Source organism: Nerophis lumbriciformis, linkage group LG13, assembly GCF_033978685.3.
Source record: "Nerophis lumbriciformis linkage group LG13, RoL_Nlum_v2.1, whole genome shotgun sequence".
Classification (NCBI taxonomy): domain Eukaryota; kingdom Metazoa; phylum Chordata; class Actinopteri; order Syngnathiformes; family Syngnathidae; genus Nerophis; species Nerophis lumbriciformis.
Window position 1 is genome coordinate 38,245,421 of NC_084560.2, and position 20,140 is coordinate 38,265,560.

Consider the following 20,140-nt stretch of genomic DNA (forward strand, 5'->3'; position numbering starts at 1 on the left):
TATTTAAAATCTAATTTTTTTTATTTCAACCACCCGACCCGACCCGACCCGCGGATAAAATCTAATTTTTTTTAATTTCATCCGCCCGATCCGCGGACTCCGCGGTTGTGCCCGCAAACCGCGCATCTCTAATATGTATACATACATTTTTTGGTAAAACCGATTTATACGAATAGTGTGGTGTACAAAACCGAGCTACCACTCTACTTCAAATGTGGTTACTGCCATATTGTGGAGTCAAAGCTACACCAGAGGTTATCTGAAGCTACAGCTTGTATTTCCAATATTTTAGAATCAAGAGACTGCAATGTCATTTTGCTTTTGTAGACCACGGTAGAAGGAAACCTTACTGTAAAGATGAGTTCTGGATGCTAACAATATGAAGTCTAACCTTGACTAAACTTCACAGTCCACTCACCTGAATTCCGGGCAGATCCTGCATCAGAAATTAGATTGTCGGACAACATCTCTGACTTCTCTCTTGCCGGTGTTGTGGGATCCACGGAAATTACAAACGTCCTTCCGCATCTTAATTTGCGATGTGCTCCAGAAGTCTCAGTGTTCTGTGGTTCATTGACAGTCGCGAAGAACTGGAACGGATCTTCAGCCTCTGCGGGTGCAACCACACTTACTGGTTTCTGCTCCTCACGGTCCCCTTTGGACCTGCTGCCCTCTCTGTCATGAGGTGGAAACACCATCCGAGTAACCGACAGCACCCTTTGACTTGGCTTCCTGGACCTCCTAATAGTGATGGTGGACCTTTTTTTTTCCGGGGACTCTTTCTCTGCAGGTAGCTCCTTGCTTTGTTTGGTTTTGCTGCGAGACTTAGGTTTTAATGACTGAGGAAGATTTACTTCCGGCGCAAGGTTATCTTTGTTTTTATACTCTGTGACTATCTCAGGAGTGCCACATTCAGTCATCTCCATGGTTGTATTGAAGACCACTAAGTTTTCCTGTGGCTCTTCAACCGTGACACAGGGAGGGCTGACATCGGTGGAGGGGGCGGGTGTTTCGGCGACCGCTGAAAAAGTTTGACATGGCACAGACGATATGGTTTCATCGTCGGGCTGAGACAACATGACTGATATTCTATCTGCGTAATCCCTTAAACAGCTGGACTTGGGGGACAACTTCATCTGGAGGGCATCTTGTTTCGGACGTTCGTCCCCGTTATCTGTCTTTGCTGTGACACAAATCACTATTGTCAGAGCAGATACTAGCACATACACTGAATATATAAGGGCAAAAGTATTGGGACATTCCACCAACATGAAGTCCGCCTCCACTCTTCTGGAAAGGCTTTCTACAAGATTTTGAAGTATGTGTCTGTGGGAATATACTAGTCTGAGTCTTAAATCCTGGCTTTTTGCAAGTAATTTATATTTCTAATTCACCGCATCTGTCCGTTTTCTCTACCTGTTCTGTTCAAGGTGAAGTAAGAGGCGTTTTCAACTGCATGAAAGTCAGCCAAGGCATTGTTCACACTGCATGTCAATTCCGATTTTTTGCACATATGTGACCTGTATCATATTTTTTTATGCCAATGTGAACAGTGCAATTCTGAATTTTTCAAATCAGACCTTCTTACGTATGTGGATATAAAATCTGATCTTTACCTGTATTTACCTGTGCGTTCACACTGCAGTTCATCCAACCAATACGTTGTCAAAAAACGATAAACGTCATAATTCTTCGCCAAACTAGTTGGTTGCAAAATAAATAGTTGACAAGTGAGCAGAAAACAGACAAAAACAAAGTGTTTTAAGAACTCACGTCAATATTCGTAGGGCTAGGCCACGGGTCGGCAACCCGCGGTTCTAGAGCCGCATGCGGCTCTTTAGCGCCGCCCTAGTGGCTCTCTGGAGCTTTTTAAAAAATGTATGAAAAATGGAAAAAGATAAGGGGAAACATTTTTTGTTTTGTTTTAATATGGTTTCTGTAGGAGGACAAACATGACACAAACCTCCCTAATTGTTATAAAGCACACTGTTTATATTAAACATGCTTCACTGATTCGAGTATTTGGTGAGCGCCGTTTTGTCCTACTAATTTTGGCGGTCCTTGAACTCACCGTAGTTTGTTTACATGTATAACTTTCTCCGACTTTCTAACACGTGTTTTATGCCACTTCTTTTTCTGTCTCATTTTGTCCACCAAACTTTTAACGTTGTGCGTGAATGCACAAAGGTGAGCTTTGTTGATGTTATTGACTTGTGTGGAGTGCTAATCAGACATATTTGGTCACTGCATGACTGCAAGCTAATCGATGCTAACATGCTATTTAGGCTAGCTATATGTACATATGGCATCATTATTCCTCATTTGTAGGTATATTTGAGGTCATTTAGTTTCCTTTAAGTCATCTTAATTCAATGTATATCTCATGACACACTATCTGTATGTAATATGGCTTTTAATTTTTTGCGGCTCCAGACAGATTTTTTTTTTGTATTTTTGGTCCAATATGGCTCCTTCAACATTTTGGGTTGCCGACCCCTGGGCTAGGCGATATGGCAAAAAAAATTGTCTTGATTAATTTTTTCATATCATCCGATCTCGAATTTTTATTTTTTTTAAGATTTTGATATAAAAATGCCTTTTCTGATTAAATTAGTGGGTGTATTTACTCTCCCAGTCTGGACAAATACAGTCACATAGACGTTCTCTGAGTGCCTGCAAGTCCGTATTCTGGGCAGGATTACTGGTGAGCTGCAGCAGATAGTAAAACTAAAACTAAAGCTGCTCCTTTTTTAAATGTTGTTTCAACTTCTGTGCTAGTGTTAGTCATTTTTCATTAGTTATTCTGGGCTGCACTTCCAGCTGTGTAAGGGGGAAGAGGCACAACGCGATTAAACATTAGTTGCGTCGTGAGGAGACTGACTTTTGCGACGGTGGAACGAGATAGTCGTGTACACACACACTTTTACTCAAACGTACACAAACACGCATACATACAGGATCACGATCAATAAAGGTGGATTCTTCTGTGCAGCATTATCACAAGAATCATTGCCTTCCTACTGTTTACTACTGCGGTAATTTCTAACAGACATGTCCGCCATGTTTGATCAAGGAAATATTCTAGCAGCTTAAAACCATGATCGAACTCAAATTAATTGCGATCAACGATCACGGTGATCACATAATCGCCCAGCTCTAGTTCCACCACTGCTGGCCAAAATGCTTGCCCTTTTCCTTCGGCCTTTCTTCTTCTATGTTTAGAAAATGTTGACTTTAATTGCAAAAAATCCTTCAAATTGCCACAAATGAGTCAGGACTGAGACCTACTAGAATTGGAACCATGTTTACTTCCGTAAACACTGCAGCACGTGTGACGTCCTGATTGCATGCGGGTCAGTTTGCGTTCACATTGGACATCGTATTTTTTTTCGTAATGTGAATGACTACATAAGAAGATTGAAACAAAAAAAAAATCATAATTGGACATCCTACGCTTCAGTGTGAACCACTAATATGTCCAGGAAATTCAAAAGGTGTTGACCTTGAGGGTGGGTTTTGTGACTACAATTTTTTAAATGTAAATTAATGATACAAGTTATAGATGTCTTCATTTTAAAATATAAATTCAAAGGGCTGGGGGAATCCCTGACTGTTCCTGTACTGTACCTGTTGGTATGCCATCGATGTAGCTCAACTGGGCCAATCTTACCGTGCCTCAGACTTAAATCATGGCACGTTTTGGCTCATGCTCGCACACTTTCACATGCACATGTATGGCGTCACATTAGTGCCAAAAATCCGAGCGCATAAAAACTGTTATCGCGTGCTGATTCTCCACTTCGTGCGCGCGCGCGACACCCTTTTGCGCGCGCACACACACATATATATATTTATTATATTTATTATTATATTAAAAAGGCACCACGCGCGTGCAAAAAGGCACCACACGCACGCGACGCCTTTCTGCGCGCTCTCTGTGTACTCCTGGCATCTCTCCTCGCGCTGTCATGTTTCTTTTTGGCACTTTGGGGGCGGGTATGCTTAGACGGCCCCTTCTTTCTGATTGATCAGGCGAAAAATGCTGAAAAAATGCTCAGAGCCAATCAGAAGTATAGCAGGGCGGGTCATCGTCAATATGTATCAAGATTTACGGAGGAAGAAGTGGATAAAAAATTGTCGCGTGCTGATGAAGGTTATTTCATACCACATAAACACAATACAGGGTAATACAAAATGTGACCCAAATAAATAATAAGACAACAATCACCATAATCACATCTTTCAGCCAGAACTGGTCCACCAGCAATAACATCCAACCATAACATTATTTTATATTTTCACTTCTTCTTGAACATTTGTTTTCTAATTTATGGAATTTCTTTTGATTCAGCCATAAAATTAATGAAATCATCTTTGAATTTTGTTTTTAAAATGTTAAAAATAGCTTTTCCCGGGCGCAGCCACCGCTGCTGCCCACTGCTCCCCTCACCTCCCAGGGGGTGATCAAGGGTGATGGGTCAAATGCAGAGAATAATTTCGCCACACCTAGTGTGTGTGTGACAATCATTGGTACTTTAACTTTAACTTTAATAATGTATTCTGAAACAGTTTAAAATAATCAGAGAACTGACTAACACTGACCCTACACAACTATGTTGCACAATTAAGTCTTTTTTTTTTTAAAGCGAAAGAGGTCATTTCAACAGGTACAGCATCCTATGTCATATCTACATGTAATAAGATTTGTAACAAGGCAAACCGTTTGTAAATTGGTCGAAAATCGAGCAAGTTATGGTAATTTAATTAGTACATGTACCATTGACATCAATGTAATGATTGAGGCTAGCTGTCTGAGGTAAGATGGCTACAACGTTGCTACGCTGGAGAATGATTGGTCATATGAAAAATGCTCAGAGCCAATCAGAAAGAAGGGGCCGTCTAAGCATACCCGCCCCCAAAGTGCCAAAAAGAAACATGACAGCGCGAGGAGAGATGCCAGGAGTACAAAGAGAGCGCGGAGAAAGGCGTCGCGTGCGCAGAAAGGTACCGCGCGCACGCAAATGGGTGTCGCGCGCGCGCACGAAGTGGAGAATCAGTGCGCGATAACAGTTTTTATGCGCTCTGATTTTTGGCACTAATGTGACGCCATACACATGCTCAACATAGCATAGCAAACTAACTCAACAGCACCTCTGCTGGTTGCAGCCAAGGAGTGCACTCCCATTTTGTCCCGATTGCTTGAAGACACAAAACATCAACAAATAAACGCCTACCTTGTGCGGCAGGTATAGTCATCAAAAGGGCCTTCTCTCCCAGACTGCTTGTGATTTTGGCTCAAACTAACCAAACTGTGAGGTGTGGCCCAACACTTTTGCCCATATGGTGTGATGTCGCTTCCCAACCGTAGTAAATAGTTGACTTGGTGGGTCCGGTGATGACGCCCAGAGGCTCGGCATCGTTATGAAAGTCCGCTGCTTTTTCTGGGCCGGCGTACAATGAATCCACAGCAACTTCAGGAAGAGCTGGAAGGCTGTGAGGAGGTTTAGAAAGAGGGCATGTGTAATATACAGTAAAGTAGATGCTAGCCGCATATACACACATTTCTATACTCTGCTATAAATGGTAAATTAAAGAAAACAAATCAACTTAAATAGAAAATGGTTTGATGGCGCTATTAGCGAAGGCAAAAAGAGTGTCACAGCTAAGAATTCAACAGTGCGCCTTGTAGATATTGCGGATAGGCAATTATTTCATCCGCAACCGCTTCACAAAAGTCGTCAACCATCCGCATCCACCCGAACTAACAATTTAATCAAAACCGCACCCGCCCGTTGTTATATATCTAATATAGACGATGCAAGGCATTAGTGAGGTTATAAAGCTTTTGCCTGTTAAAGAAAGGAGACTGATCCAATGTAGCAGAGACATTCAATGCGTGCCACGCTGTCACGGCCCAGACGCACACTAGTGCGCAATCATCTGGGAGCCGCGCTGAGCGTACCGGCCTCCAAGCGCGCTCGCGCCACTCAAACTGCTGCAGGCAGCTGCGTTCTATCTTGTTTTAACATCCTGTGGCACTCTTCTGGGATCACGGTGGACGAAACTGCTCATGCTCAGGGTGTTTGTGGAGGTTCGGGGTTTTGCACTAATGTGATGCACCATGTTAGATGTCCCGGTTTTGTGACTGTCGTAGACATAAACAGTGTCGCAGTTCTTGCAAATCACGTAGCCAGCATTACTATCATCCTGATTTACAACCTCATAAAAACGAGTCCACGCTGAACTTTTCTGGCCTTTTTTCCCCCTGGTCTTTAGTATTCCCTTTTTTAGTTTGTCGCGTACCACGTTTGCTGCCGGCGTTGCCATCTCTTTTTTTTTCTTCTTCTGTTGTGGCATATGCTGCAGGTGCCTGCTCGTTTTTCGTATGTGGGTAACAACATTTAACTATGTATATATATTTCCGAATTGGTTTAACTGCCACCCGCCTGAATCTATTTAAAATCTAATTTTTTATTTATTTCAATCGCCCGACCCGACCCGCGGATAAAATCTAATTTTTTTTTATTTCAACCGCCCGACCCGCGGATAATCCGCGGTTGTGCCCGCAAACCGCGCATCTCTAGCGCCTTGTCTTTCAAGTCAACTGAAGCAACAGCAAGGTGTGCACGCCCAGCTCGCGTCCCACCTATTGAATATGCGTGGTGGTCAAGCTAGCTCTGTTCTCAATGGGTACGAAGCGCCATTTAGCCTTTCTCGAAGAAAACATGCCCTATGCTTGTGTTGTTCTCTGCGGTACGAATCGTTTAAAAAGGATCAAAGTTTTTTCAGATTTCCTCGAGAGGTAATCAAAAAGGGCGGAAGAGTGCAAGATTTTACAAAACATTGACGAGAAAAACAGCTCACACTCCAGTCTAAGGGAACAGGGTCAAAGAATGCATGAGTTTGCAGTGATCACTTCGTTAAAGGTTTGTTTGATATACTTTTAATGGTTATTATTTCCCATTGAAGTATTATCTTTATTATTTGTATTTCTTAAACACATGTTTGCTGCGAGTGTTTCAAAAAGCACCAACTCGACAAGTCTAAATAAAAGAAAGCAAATGTGAGCAAAACCTAAAAGAGTTAAGCTTTTACCAAAGGCAGCAATCATAAATGAGTCTTTCAGCACATACACAATGTTGACATCTATAGTTATATTTTGATAAAGACATAAACAACCATCAATAGACGCAAAATTAAATCATGAAATGCAACCATACCCAAGCAAAAAGGATGCATATTTATCTGGGAGAGTCAGCCACACACAAAGAAGTTGTAGACCTCCATGCTTTTCAAATTTCCATCTGTTTTGTCGTGTAGACTGGCGTCTGCAGCACAATAGCTCGATATGTCTGGGAACGCGGCCAACGTATAATCATCAATATCACTCGACAAATCTTTTTTTGATAAAGTATAGGGATCTATTCCATTGCATAGTTTGAGTTTTTTGCTGGTATCTGCTTTTTGTAGGAAGATTTAAGCCTCTTTTGTCTAACTTTGTGCGCTGCCTGCTGTACAACAGCCATCTTGGATTGGTTGACCACCACTGGTTTTCACTTCCGGGAAGAAGTCACGTGACCGATAGTTCTCAAACTTTTTTCACCAAGTACCACCTCAGAAAACACCTGGCTCTCCAAGTACCACCATAATGACCAAAATTAAAATACAGTAGCGTCGTAAGCCTACATATTCATAAAAAACAAGGCACAAGTTTTATTTAACAAGTATATTTAATATTTTGGCCACTGTAACGGTACACACAGTTTGAACAGTAACACTGTGTTTGAATATTTATTTCAGTGATTCTTTGTTGTACCACTCGTTTTAGAATGACTGCAATAGACAATACCTTATGCCTTAATGTGTAAAACTGAATTTAAAATGTGTTTCATAGCTTAAGAGTATCAAAATATGCATTATAAGGGCTATTTACAGGCACCTCTTTAAAAACTGACCTTGAAACTGGGGGAATGTCAAGATCACCAGGAAGAATGTTGTGGTCCTCATCTAGTTTAGGGACATCCTGAAAGGGATAAATACATACATCTAAAATAGTTTTTATTTGCAACTAATTTTCATTAATATGTAATTGAATCATAGAAAGCAGTCCTTGTCTCATTATTGGACTTTGAACAAGCACTGCATTGCATTTTAAAATATAAACGCAGCAAAAACAACTGCTGCTTGTCTTTAAGAAGTACCACACTACTGCTCGCTAGTGTTACCAATTGTGAGTTATATAGAGAACACTCAAACTCTCTTCTTTTATTTAATCACAAATATTGAAATTCAATGACTTGGTGCATTGACAAATAGCTAAAATGTTTGTACAAAGTAAATTATAACCTGCTACCCAAGAATGTACAACAATTCTTCTCAACAAAAGAGGAGAAATAAAAGCTTCGAGAAAAATCCAAATTAAAACATCTGTTTGCACGTACAACACTTAAAACCTTTAGCATATCAGTATGTGGAATGAAAATAGGGAATGGATTAAGCAAGGAAGTCAGACAATGTACGAATATGATCCAGTTTAAGAAACGGTTCAAACTCGAAGTGTTCACAAAGTACAAAGAAGAATCTTGATAAACACATTGAACCCTATTTTTTTAAATGATAAACTTATTCATTTTGTTGGTGAACCATAAATATTGCCTATCGTTCACAATTATTATGGGTGGGTTTTTTTGCATTCTAAATATTAATGCGATCCAAAGTTCGCTTACAATGGACCTTATGGGAGCCGTTCCATTCCGCCTATAAAGCCCTTAAAAAAAACATCCAAACACCTCCATTATGGTTTTATATACATGATGTAAGTATATATGTAATGTAGTAACTCTTATTTATAATAACATTTAATAGTGTATTTCGATCATTTTAAGCATACACGGCGCATTAATTTCAAAAACGCATCACAACTACCCGGTACCCATTTTCGGGTCCTAAATGGCTGTCAAAAATGTACTAACTTGTCGGAATACCTACTCAAACTTCTTCTGTGCAGGTAAGACGCATGATTCATGATCTACAATAAACTTACAGGCAGCGAGGAAGCAGCAGACCACTCGATGACGTAAACATAGGCACACACGGTAGTGATCATGTCGCCGCTAAAAATAGTTTGTCTGTGTTAGCGCTTAAAATAACAATATTAGGTTAATATTTAAGTCACAAAATGTAAATGGAGTATTGTTGGCGCTTTTTGAATGGTTATTTGATGGATTTTATGGGCGAATTAGTAGAGCTCCCATTGGCCACGCTGTAAGTGGACTTTTATTTATGTTTATTTAATACTTAGAATGCATTAAAAAAAAAAATCCATCTGTCATGTCTTTCATGATTGTGAACTATAGGCAAGATTCCCAAAAAAGTACAGTTCCCCTTTTAACTATTTATGAACAAAAACTTTGAATTATTTATAGTTATAATTATTTACTTGCTCATTGTATATTCATTTATTTATTCACTGTTGTGTTACAAATGGAGAACAAACAAGTGGGTTGAAACTGCTATAATACTAAAAGGGGTAGGATTAAATAAGCTCTGCTTCTTCCTACTCCTTTTCGGACATGCTGTACTGAAACAACTGGAAATATGTGATGCATTACATTTAAACTGTCTGCATGTTTCAAATAAACTGACACGACCAACCAAGACTTCCATATTTGTTTAAAACCCTGCTTCTAAACATCACAACGATTCCATATCGTTTAAAGTTAAAACCCCGAGGGCTGACTACCTAATGCACAAATATTATCGGAGACGACAAAACCTGAAAGTCTTGTCCGGGTCGACGTCTTTCCATTTGAAATATTGCTAACATGACTTTTCTGTGCGTTTTCACAGTAGAACTGTTCTCTAATGAAATACCCGGGGGGATAAGTAATCCATGAGATGTTCAAGCATTATTGCTTTGTGTTCCTGGGAGAAAGAAACTCAGGCCACACTAAATATGAACACATTATTTGACTTACGTCATCCGAGAATAATTCCATCACCTTGTCCAAGTTATTCAGCGTATCACTGTACAGATTCTTCAAGATGACTGTCTGTGAGGCAACAAAAACATGGTCAGCGTCTGGGCGTGCTTGTGGAACCTCCACAGTCCAATGCCCTTCAAGGTTTTGGGGACCAAAGACCACACATGACGATAACTACCGACTGCAGCGTACAGAAAAGTGGGACATGCATCTCATTCCCTACTGCCAAATTTACATAAGTAACAACAAACCCCACAAAATCAGGGGTCTACAATTATTGTGAAGAGACAATCCACCCAAGCACACGCGGTAAACCCCTTTCTTCATGCCTGCAGTACATTAAGATAATGGTGAAGAATACAGTTTGTTGTTTTGTGTACAGTGTTTCCCTTCGGGAGGAGGAGGGGCGGGGGGGTAAAACTCATTTTAATTGAGAGCCACATCCCAGTTATGGCTGCCTTCCAAAGGGCCGCGCCGTTCAGTTACTTATTTCGTTCATTAAAAAAAATAAAACAAAAAGGAAGAAAGGTTTACTTTTTTTTTTTAATACAAAAAGGGATTTACATTGTTTTATTCCACTATCAAGTTTAAAAGTACCAATGATTGTCACACACACACACTAGTTGTGGCGAAATTATTATCTGCATTTGACCCATCACCCTTTATCACCTCCTAGGAGGTGAGAGGAGCAGTGAGCAGCAGCGGTGGCTGCGTCCGGGAATCATTTTTTGGTGATTTAACCCTCAATTCCAACCCTTGATGCTGAGTGTCAAGCAGGGAAGTAATGGATCCCATTTTTATAGTCTTCGGTATGACTCGGCCGTGGATTGAACTCACAACCTAACGATCTCAGGGCAGACACTCTGACCACTAGGCCACTGAGCAGTTTCCATAAACTAACACCTCTGACTGAAATACTAAGTTCTTACCAATGTCACTGTTCTAAAACTAGATCAGGGGTCGGCAACCCAAAATGTTGAAGGAGCCATATTGGACCAAAAATACAAAAACACATCTGTCTGGAGCCGCAAAAAATTAAAAGCCATATTACATACAGATAGTGTGTCATGAGATATAAACTGAATTAAGAGGACTTAAAGGAAACTAAATTACCTCAAATATAGCTACAAATGAGGCATAATGATGCAATATGTATAGAGATGTCCGATAATATTGGCCGATAAATGCTTTAAAATGTAATATAAAAAATTATCGGTATCGGTTTTTTTTTATTATCTGTATCGTTTTTTTTTATTTTTATTAAATCAACATAAAAAACACAAGATAAACTTACAATTAGTGCCCCAAACCAAAATAACTCCCTCCCCCATTTACACAAAGGGTTTTTTTCTTTCTGTTATTAATATTCTGGTTCCTACATTACAGTATATATCAATATATATCAATACAGTCTGCAAGGAATACAGTCCGTAAGCACACATGATTGTGCGTGCTGCTGGTCCACTAATAGTACTAACCTTTAACAGTTAATTTTACTCATTTTCATTAATTACTAGTTTCTATGTAACTGTTTTTATATTGTTTACTTTCTTTTTTATTCAAGAAAATGTTCTTCATTTATTTATCTTATTTTATTTTATCTTCACCATACCTGGTTGTCCAAATTAGACATAATAATGTGTTAATTCCACGACTGTATATATCGGTATCGGTTGATATCGGTATCGGTAATTAAGAGTTGGACAATATCGGAATATCGGATATCGGCAAAAAGCCATTATCGGACATCCCTAAATATGTACATATGGCTAGCCTAAATAGCATGTTAGCATCGATAAGCTTGCAGTCATGCAGTGACCAAATATGTCTGATTAGCACTCCACACAAGTCAATAACATCAACAAAACTCACCTTTGTGCATTCATGCACAACCTTAAAAGTTTGGTGGACAAAATGAGACAGAAAAAGAAGTGGCATAAAACACGTCCTAGGAAGTCGGAGAAAGTTATGCATGTAAACAAACTACGGTGAGTTCAAGGACCGCCAAAATTAGTAGGACAAAACGGCGTTCGCCAAATACTCGAATTAGTGAAGCATGTTTAATACAAACAGTGAGCTTTATAACAATTAGGGAGGTTTGTGTCATGTTTGTCCTCCTACAGAAACCATATTAAAACAAGAAATATATTTTTTCCCCCTCATCTTTTTCCATTTTTCATACATTTTTGAAAAAGCTCCAGAGAGCCACTAGGGCGGCGCTAAAGAGCCGCATGCGGCTCTAGAGCCGCGGGTTGCCGACCCCTGAACTAGATGTATTAAAGATCTCAGTTCCTATCAGATTATAACAGTAAATAATTAATGAATATAAATACATAATCGCCTCATAATATTACACAATTGCCTAGGCATTTCTTATATTTTTACCTACAAATTGATGGATAACTCGCTTTGAAATCATAAGGTGACAAACAGATATTTAAGAATTTATTTTTACAAAAAAATTACAATACAGTATATAATTGTTTCATGACATGCATATATTTTTTCTGTCAAAATGGAAAAAAATACATTTAGTAAAAAGATAAGATACTTAATTGATGTGTATTATTTCCAGACTTTCATGGGCCAAGTGAAATAACGTGGCAGGCCAGATCTGGCTCCTGTGCCTTACATTCTTTTATTTGTGGTGGCTGCCACTGATAAATTTAAACCGCCTCAAATAGATTTGGCACTATTAGAAAGCGGTGTGCATCGTACCTCTTCTTCTAAAATCTCAAACACGCCTGGTCTACCAGAGAATAAGAAGACGTTACGAGCAATCAGTGTTGCCAATTTAACGAGTGTTCAGACCAACTTTCCGGCTGCGCGACTGTGCGCTGCTAACGCTCTAAGCCGCGCACAAAATAAAATCCAATAACACACCATTTTTTCCTGTAGAACTTTGCAATGCAACTCTGTGAGTGACAGATGACAAGCGGCCACAACATTGTTCGTAAAAGCTGTTCAAGTATTGTAACGTCTGACAAGACGCTTTAAAAAGGACAGGAGGTCCATTGATAATTTTATTGAGCAAAACTGTTTGTCAGCTATAACCACACCAAAAACATTTGTAGAAAACTTTTATCTAGAAAAACTGGTCATATCATCAGCAGCCGCTTGCTCTCCCTCACCTGCACCAACACAAGCAATCATGGCACTGAGACACTGATGCGTTTACAGCCACACAAAAAGTCGGACAACTCCGACACCAAACAAAGTGTAAATGCCAGGTCATGCCCAATCACACGTGTGCTTATTCTACTGTCATTTATTAAGACTGTTAATTTATGAATATTCATCATGAAATGCTGTAAGTAGATTACAGAAATGCTAATTAAAAATACATATAAAGTTACAGGAATGCACACTTTATCCCATGCTTACATCTCATTGTGCAACATGTATATGAAATGCGATATCTGAAAGGGGTACAAATTATTTCCAAAGTAGGACCTCCACCCAGACATACAATACTAGTAACCTGACTCTCGCCAGATCCTTGTAGTTCGCTGAGCTCCACACAAGGATCTGGGCTCGAGGGCATTGCAAACTCCTTCAAGATAGCAAAAAATAATGAACCGATCAGGATTGCCGGGCGGGATTTCATAGATGTGACGTAGCGCCGAAGCGACTGTTTGATTCAAACAACAATGGCGGCACGCAGGGAGGAGTCGTGGGCTGACATTGATTCTGCTATTGCAACTGTTTTGTTGAATCTATCGAATATTAATTCTTTAAAAGATGAACAGAGAATGGTTTTGAAAGCATTTACCGTATTTTTCGGATTACAAATCGCTCCGGAGTATACGTCGCACCGGCCGAAAATGCATAATAAAGAAGGAAAAAAACATATACGTCGCACTGGAGTATAAGTAGCATTTTTTGGGGAAATGTATTTGATAAAAGCCAACACCAAGAATAGACACTTGAAAGGCAATTTAAAATAAATAAAGAATAGTGAACAACAGGCTGAATAAGTGTACGTTATATGAGGCATAAATAACCAACTGGTATGTTAACGTAACATATTATGGTAAGAGTCATTCAAATAACTATAACATATAGAACATGCTAGGGATGTCCCGATCCAGGTTTTTGCACTTTCGATCTGATACCGATATTGTTTTTGCACTTCCGATCCGATACCGATACTGACCGATACTGGCCTATCCGAGCATGTATTAAAGTTTAAAGTTATTTAGCCTACTTAGTTGTCAGAATCATGTTGAAAAGGGTTTTAGTACTCTTGATAACAACAAGCCAGCTGAATTAGGGGAGTTTGAATAATACACAATGGTTGGTAACAAGAAACTGACCTGTTTATTCAAGAATAAACACAAAATAGACAAAATTATACATGACAAACAGAAATGGCATCATTGAAACTGGGGCTGGGCGATATGGCCTTTTTTTAATATTGCGATATTTTAAGGCCATATTGCGATACAAGATATATATCTCGATATTTTGCCTTAGCCTTGAATGAACACTTGATGCATATAATCACAGCAGTATGATGATTCTATGTGTTTTGATTGATTGATTGAGACTTTTATTAGTAGGTTGCACAGTGAAGTACATATTCCGTACAATTGACCACTAAATGGTAACACCCCAATAAGTTTTTCAACTTGTTTAAGTCGGGGTCCACTTAAATTGATTCATGATACAGATATATACTATCAGATATATACTATCATCATAATACAGTCATCACACAAGATAATCACATTGAATTATTTACATTATTTATAATCCAGGGTGTGGAGGGGGGCGCCGGATGTAAGTGTCAAAAAGACAGCCAAAAGAGTTTGATAAGAGAATAAATCTAAAGTTAAAATATAGGGTAGAAATGCACCCATTTGCAGGAAATGTAGTCTTGATTTTCAAAATTTTCTTTCAAGGCTTGCATGTCTACATTAAAACATTCTTCTTCATACTGCATTAATATATGCTACTTTTAAACTTTCATGCAGAGAAGGAAATCACAACTAAAAAAAAATCACTAATTTTTTCATACGGTGTTGATCTGGAAATTTTTGCCTCTGCATTTTGATGGTGTGGACGTGTGGCACCGAATGGAGATAAGCGTCTCGACAGACGTTATAATATTTGAACAATGATGACGAAAACTGTTTTCTCTGTCGTGTCCGTGTGTCGAAAATTGTTATGCGCTTATTTTTTTATTTGATTTTGTGCGTGGCATATAATTGCTATGCGCAGAGGACGTTTAAACAGTGCGCAATTGCACAAGCGCGCACCTTAGAGAGAACGTTGGTCACACGGCTGCGCTAGCATCACAGCTAACGTTAGCCATGCTGCTACCTCTCTGCTCGGGGAGGACGTATACGTATGTGACGTATGACGTGACAGTATGTGACGTGTGTAAGAAAGTGCGCTTGCTGTCTGTGAGAAGCACAGACACAGAAAAGAGTGAGAAGATCCTGTCGTGTAATGCCAGCAGCTAAAAGCAACTGCGTGAGAATCCACAGACCTGTGGATGTGTTGAAGGTGTGCTGGAAAATGCGGAACGGAAATAGGGAGCAGCAGAAAAGTGGAATGTACTATAGGTGCGTTGGAAAACACGGAGCGGAGTTTGTTTTTTTTAACTGGATCTGGATCGGCATTTTCCCATGCCTTGCCGATACGCATTTTTTTGCAAATATCGGCGGCCGATCCGATCCAAATATCGGATCGGGACATCCCTAATAGTAACCTGACTCTCGCCAGATCCTTGTAGTTCGCTGAGCTCCACACAAGGATCTGGGCTCGAGGGCATTGCAAACTCCTTCAAGATAGCAAAAAATAATGAACCAATCAGGATTGCCGGGCGGGATTTCATAGATGTGACGTAGCGCCGAAGCGACTGTTTGATTCAAACAACAATGGCGGCACGCAGGGAGGAGTCGTGGGCTGACATTGATTCTGCTATTGCAACTGTTTTGTTGAATCTATCGAATATTAATTATTTAAAAGATGAACAGAGAACGGTTTTGAAAGCATTTACCGTATTTTTCGGATTACAAATCGCTCCGGAGTATACGTCGCACCAGCCGAAAATGCATAGTAAAGAAGGAAAAAAACATTATTACGTCGCACTGGAGTATAAGTCGCATTTTTTGGGGAAATGTATTTGATAAAAGCCAACACCAAGAATAGACATTTGAAAGGCAATTTAAAATAAATAAAGAATAGTGAACAACAGGCTGAATAAGTGTACGTTATATGAGGCATAAATAACCAACTGGTATGTTAACGTTACATATTATGGTAAGAGTCATTCAAATAACTATAACATATAGAACATGCTATATGTTTACCAAACAATCTGTCACTCCTGATCGCTAAATCCCATGAAATCTTATACGTCTAGTCTCTTACGTGAATGAGCTAAATAATATTATTTGATATTTTACGGTAATGTGTTAATAATTTCACACATAAGTCGCTCCTGAGTATAAGTCGCACCCCCGGCCAAACTATGAAAAAAACTGCGATTTATAGTCCGAAAAATACGGTAATCACTTATATTACAAAATAATCTCATGGAAATGACTGCGCTCATTTGATTATAATGAGACATTTAACTTGTTATGATGTTATGTTGAGCACAGGTGTGCACGTCTGATGTTGCTCACGTGCTCCACTGAATGCTCAGGGAGTTTTGCGTTTGCTCACACATGAAAATTTAGAAGGAACATTGATTCAGACCCGTCCAGATACTGGTAGATAATTATCTTATTATTTATCAGTTGACTTATTTTTAAACGTATGTCAATGAAGAACATTAAAAAAATTTGAAAATATCGACTGTACATTTTGTAAAGGGTTCAATAATGGGAACTGTTCGACCCCTTAACAGATTATTTATATTTCTAAAGTTTCCTGGGAAAATTTGGGACTGTGATTAAATACAAAGGTTTCGATGTACTTGGTAATTACATGTGTATGTGTCTTAAAATGAAACATAGCCCCACCAGTTTCCTGTGCTTGTACTTCAAGGTGGCCCTCTCAAAGCACAGCACCTCCACTTCTTTCGTCAGGTTGACGATTTGCATCTGCAGCAGCATGCTCCTCTGCTTCTCAGCCTGCAGGGCCAGGGCCAGCGCCTTGTTGTTGTTCTTCAGGGAGACCTTGAAGAAGGAGGAGGAGGTGTCTGGGGTGGCAGAGAACAAGCCGGTAAGTTGTATGTCAAGGCACAATAAAACCAAAAGACACTCAGGAGACTCACTGAATATCTTGTTTTTGATCTTGGATGCTATAACTGTAGTCTGTTTGGAAGCCTTGGCCGGCGTCCATGTCCTTTGATGCAACATGATTGACACATGAACACATTAGCTGAAATATAAGAGAAGCAGTGGTTCTTCGATTAGTTACTAATCCAGGCAAGTTTGCAGGTCAAACTAGTAGCAGTGGAACAATTTATTAGCAGTGTTGGGACTAACGCTTTACTAAGTAACGCGTTACTGTAACGCCGTTAGTTTTGGCGGTAACTAGTAATCTAACGCGTTATTTTTTATATTCAGTAACTCAGTTACCGTTACTACATGATGCGTTACTGCGTTATTTTACGTTATTTTTTATGTAGTATTGGCTAGAAACTGAGGATCTGATCGTGTTTTATGGCAGCGAAGCAATGACATGCTTCTGATTCTTCCTCTGCGCTCTCTGTGTGTGTGTGTGTCTGGGTGCGGGGAGGGGGGGAAGGGGGTGCGCAATATAACGTAAATCGTTGGCCAACAAAAAAGTAACCACAGAACACTATACGCCTATACGGTATAGTGTTCTGTGGTTACTTTTTGGTTGGCCAAGCGGACGTGACGACGGGCTGTCCTCACTCAGGTCCGCACGGACCTGGAGGGGGCGTGCCTTAAGTCCGGCTGAAAATCGGGAGGAATTTGGGAGAATGGTTGTCCCGGGGAGAGGCACTGAAATTCGGGAGGGTTGGCAAGTATGAGATATTCTCACTTCTTTTCTTTTGCCGAGCACAAAGAAAATAACATTTTAGTTAAATGTAAGTTGTGTCTTGGATCAAAGATCCCGTTTACTGCCCAAAACAACAATTCAAATCTGCCTGGTTAGGCTCTGTGTATGTCACGTGTGCCTTCCTTAGGTGAAGCCAGCTTTACAGCTATGTTGTTGATTGATTGATTGATTGAAACTTTTATTAGTAGATTGCACAGTACAGTACATATTCCGTACAATTGACCACTAAATGGTAACACCCCAATAAGTTTTTCAACTTGTTTAAGTCGGGGTCCACTGATTCATGATACAGATATATACTATCAAATATATACTAACATCATAATACAGTCATCACACAAGATAATCATCAGGGTGTATACATTGAATTATTTACAATCCGGGGTGTGGAATATGGAGGACGAGGGGTGGGTGGGGGGGAGGAGGGTATCAACACTTCTGTCATCAACAATCAGCATCAACAATTGCATCATCAGAGAAATGGACATTGAAACAGTGTAGGACTGACTTGGTAGGATATGTACAGCAAGTAGTGGACACAGAGAGAGAGATCAGAAAGTATAAGAAAAAGTGTCTACATTTAATTATTTACAATCCGAAGAGGTATTATGTGGAAGGGAGGGTGTTAGTTTAGGGTTGTAGTTGCCTGGAGATGTTCTTTTAGTGCGGTTTTTAAGGAGGACAGAGATGCCCTTTATTTTACACCTGTTGGGAGTGGATTCCATATTGAAGTGGCATAGAAAGAGAATGAGTTAAGACCTTTGTTAGTTTGGAGTCTGGGTTTAACGTGGTTAATGTTAGTGTTAGTGTTATTATGCTGTTTGTTACTTATGTATGTTATGTTGCAGCTATTTAAAATAGTTTTGTCAATTTGTTCTGGCCTGAAATAAATTGGCCCTTTGAAACATATCTTTGTCTTTGTGTGTTGTATGTAGAGCACATTGCTTAGCAGAGTTCAGTGATGCAAATGTATGTCAAGTTGATCAACAGATTGTATTATTCTCCAGTGCAATAACAGTACGAAAATGAAGGCTAAAAGGGCATTAATGGGAGCTTTAAAAAAAAAAAGTAGAAGAAGTAACTAAATAGTTACTTTTCACAGTAACGCATTACTTTTTGGTGTAAGTAACTGAGTTAGTAACTGAGTTACTTTTGAAATAAAGTAACTAGTAACTGTAACTAGTTACTGGTTTTCAGTAACTAACCCAACACTGTTTATTAGGCATCAGCAATTCAAAATGGGAGTGAACCTATTGTTTCAAATGGAAGGTTAAAGCGGTCTATAGCTTCCATAAGTCTATTTAACATGATTGGACGGTGTTTTCTAGTAAAATGATGACTTTCATTCAGACGTCATTTAGCATTTAACGGCTAGCATTGGCTTCGACACTCCGAATTCCATTTGAATGAGCGATGCTCAGTAGCGCTCGCGACTAACTACCTTAATTACAAAAATGTTCATACTTACCGGCTAAACCCCGTTTTCGAGTAGATTTTCTTAATGCGAAGCGAACAATTGGAGAGAGAGACAAATAGGTAACAATGAATTACAGAATGACTCCCAAACTACCGCCAACCTCCATCTTATTTTTAGGTTAACAAATTTGGCCGCGCTTCCGGTTGTCAACATCTGGAGAGCCAATCAAAATCGAGTAGGGTGGATTAACTTGGCTCCTGGGTTTGTCTGCTCAGGCTGTGTATGCCTTAACATTCAAATCGGGTTCAAATAGTTACTAAATAACAATATTTGATGTAACTAAAAAAACAATATATCCTTGGACGACAGCAGCTTATTAGGTCAACTAAATGTGGCTTAAGCATAATATGGTCCAGTTTAAGAGGTGCTGCAAACTAAAAGTGTTAACAAAGTACAAAGAAGAAGAATTTTAATACACGTCTTGAACTTCTATTCACCTCATTACGTGAAACCACCACTGACCTAACTATTAAGAGTTATACTTAGAATTAATTTATGTTCATTGTGTTAGGGTTAGGGTCACACTGGGTTGCAACCCTGTAGATTAATTTATATTATATATTAATAATTATAGATTAATTTATATTATATAGTAATAATTAATAATTATTACTATATAATATAAATTAATCTAATTAAGAATTATAGATTAATTTATATTATATATTGATAATGAATAATTCTTAATATATAA

The 20,140-nt window shown here is 39.3% G+C and overlaps 2 protein-coding genes across 3 annotated transcripts in view; one reads left to right on the top strand and one right to left on the bottom strand.

Annotated features, from left to right (window-relative positions):
* The window catches only part of sgo2 (shugoshin 2), a 22,257-nt gene extending 2,678 nt beyond the window's left edge, over positions 1-19,579 (bottom strand). For both annotated transcript variants that reach the window (XM_061970857.2, XM_061970856.2), the window contains exons 1-7: positions 19,438-19,579; positions 17,215-17,321; positions 16,961-17,139; positions 9,978-10,052; positions 7,956-8,023; positions 5,364-5,491; positions 419-1,183 (exon numbers count right to left, since the gene is read on the bottom strand). In XM_061970857.2, the coding sequence (XP_061826841.2) occupies positions 419-1,183; positions 5,364-5,491; positions 7,956-8,023; positions 9,978-10,052; positions 16,961-17,139; positions 17,215-17,299 (1,300 nt within the window). In that variant the 5' untranslated portion in view covers positions 17,300-17,321; positions 19,438-19,579. The remainder of the gene's footprint in view (positions 1-418; positions 1,184-5,363; positions 5,492-7,955; positions 8,024-9,977; positions 10,053-16,960; positions 17,140-17,214; positions 17,322-19,437) is intronic.
* pikfyve (phosphoinositide kinase, FYVE finger containing) overlaps positions 17,078-20,140 on the top strand; it is a 56,322-nt gene continuing 53,259 nt past the window's right edge. The window contains exon 1 of the mRNA XM_061970855.2: positions 17,078-17,162. The gene's annotated coding sequence lies outside the window, so the exon portion shown is untranslated. The remainder of the gene's footprint in view (positions 17,163-20,140) is intronic.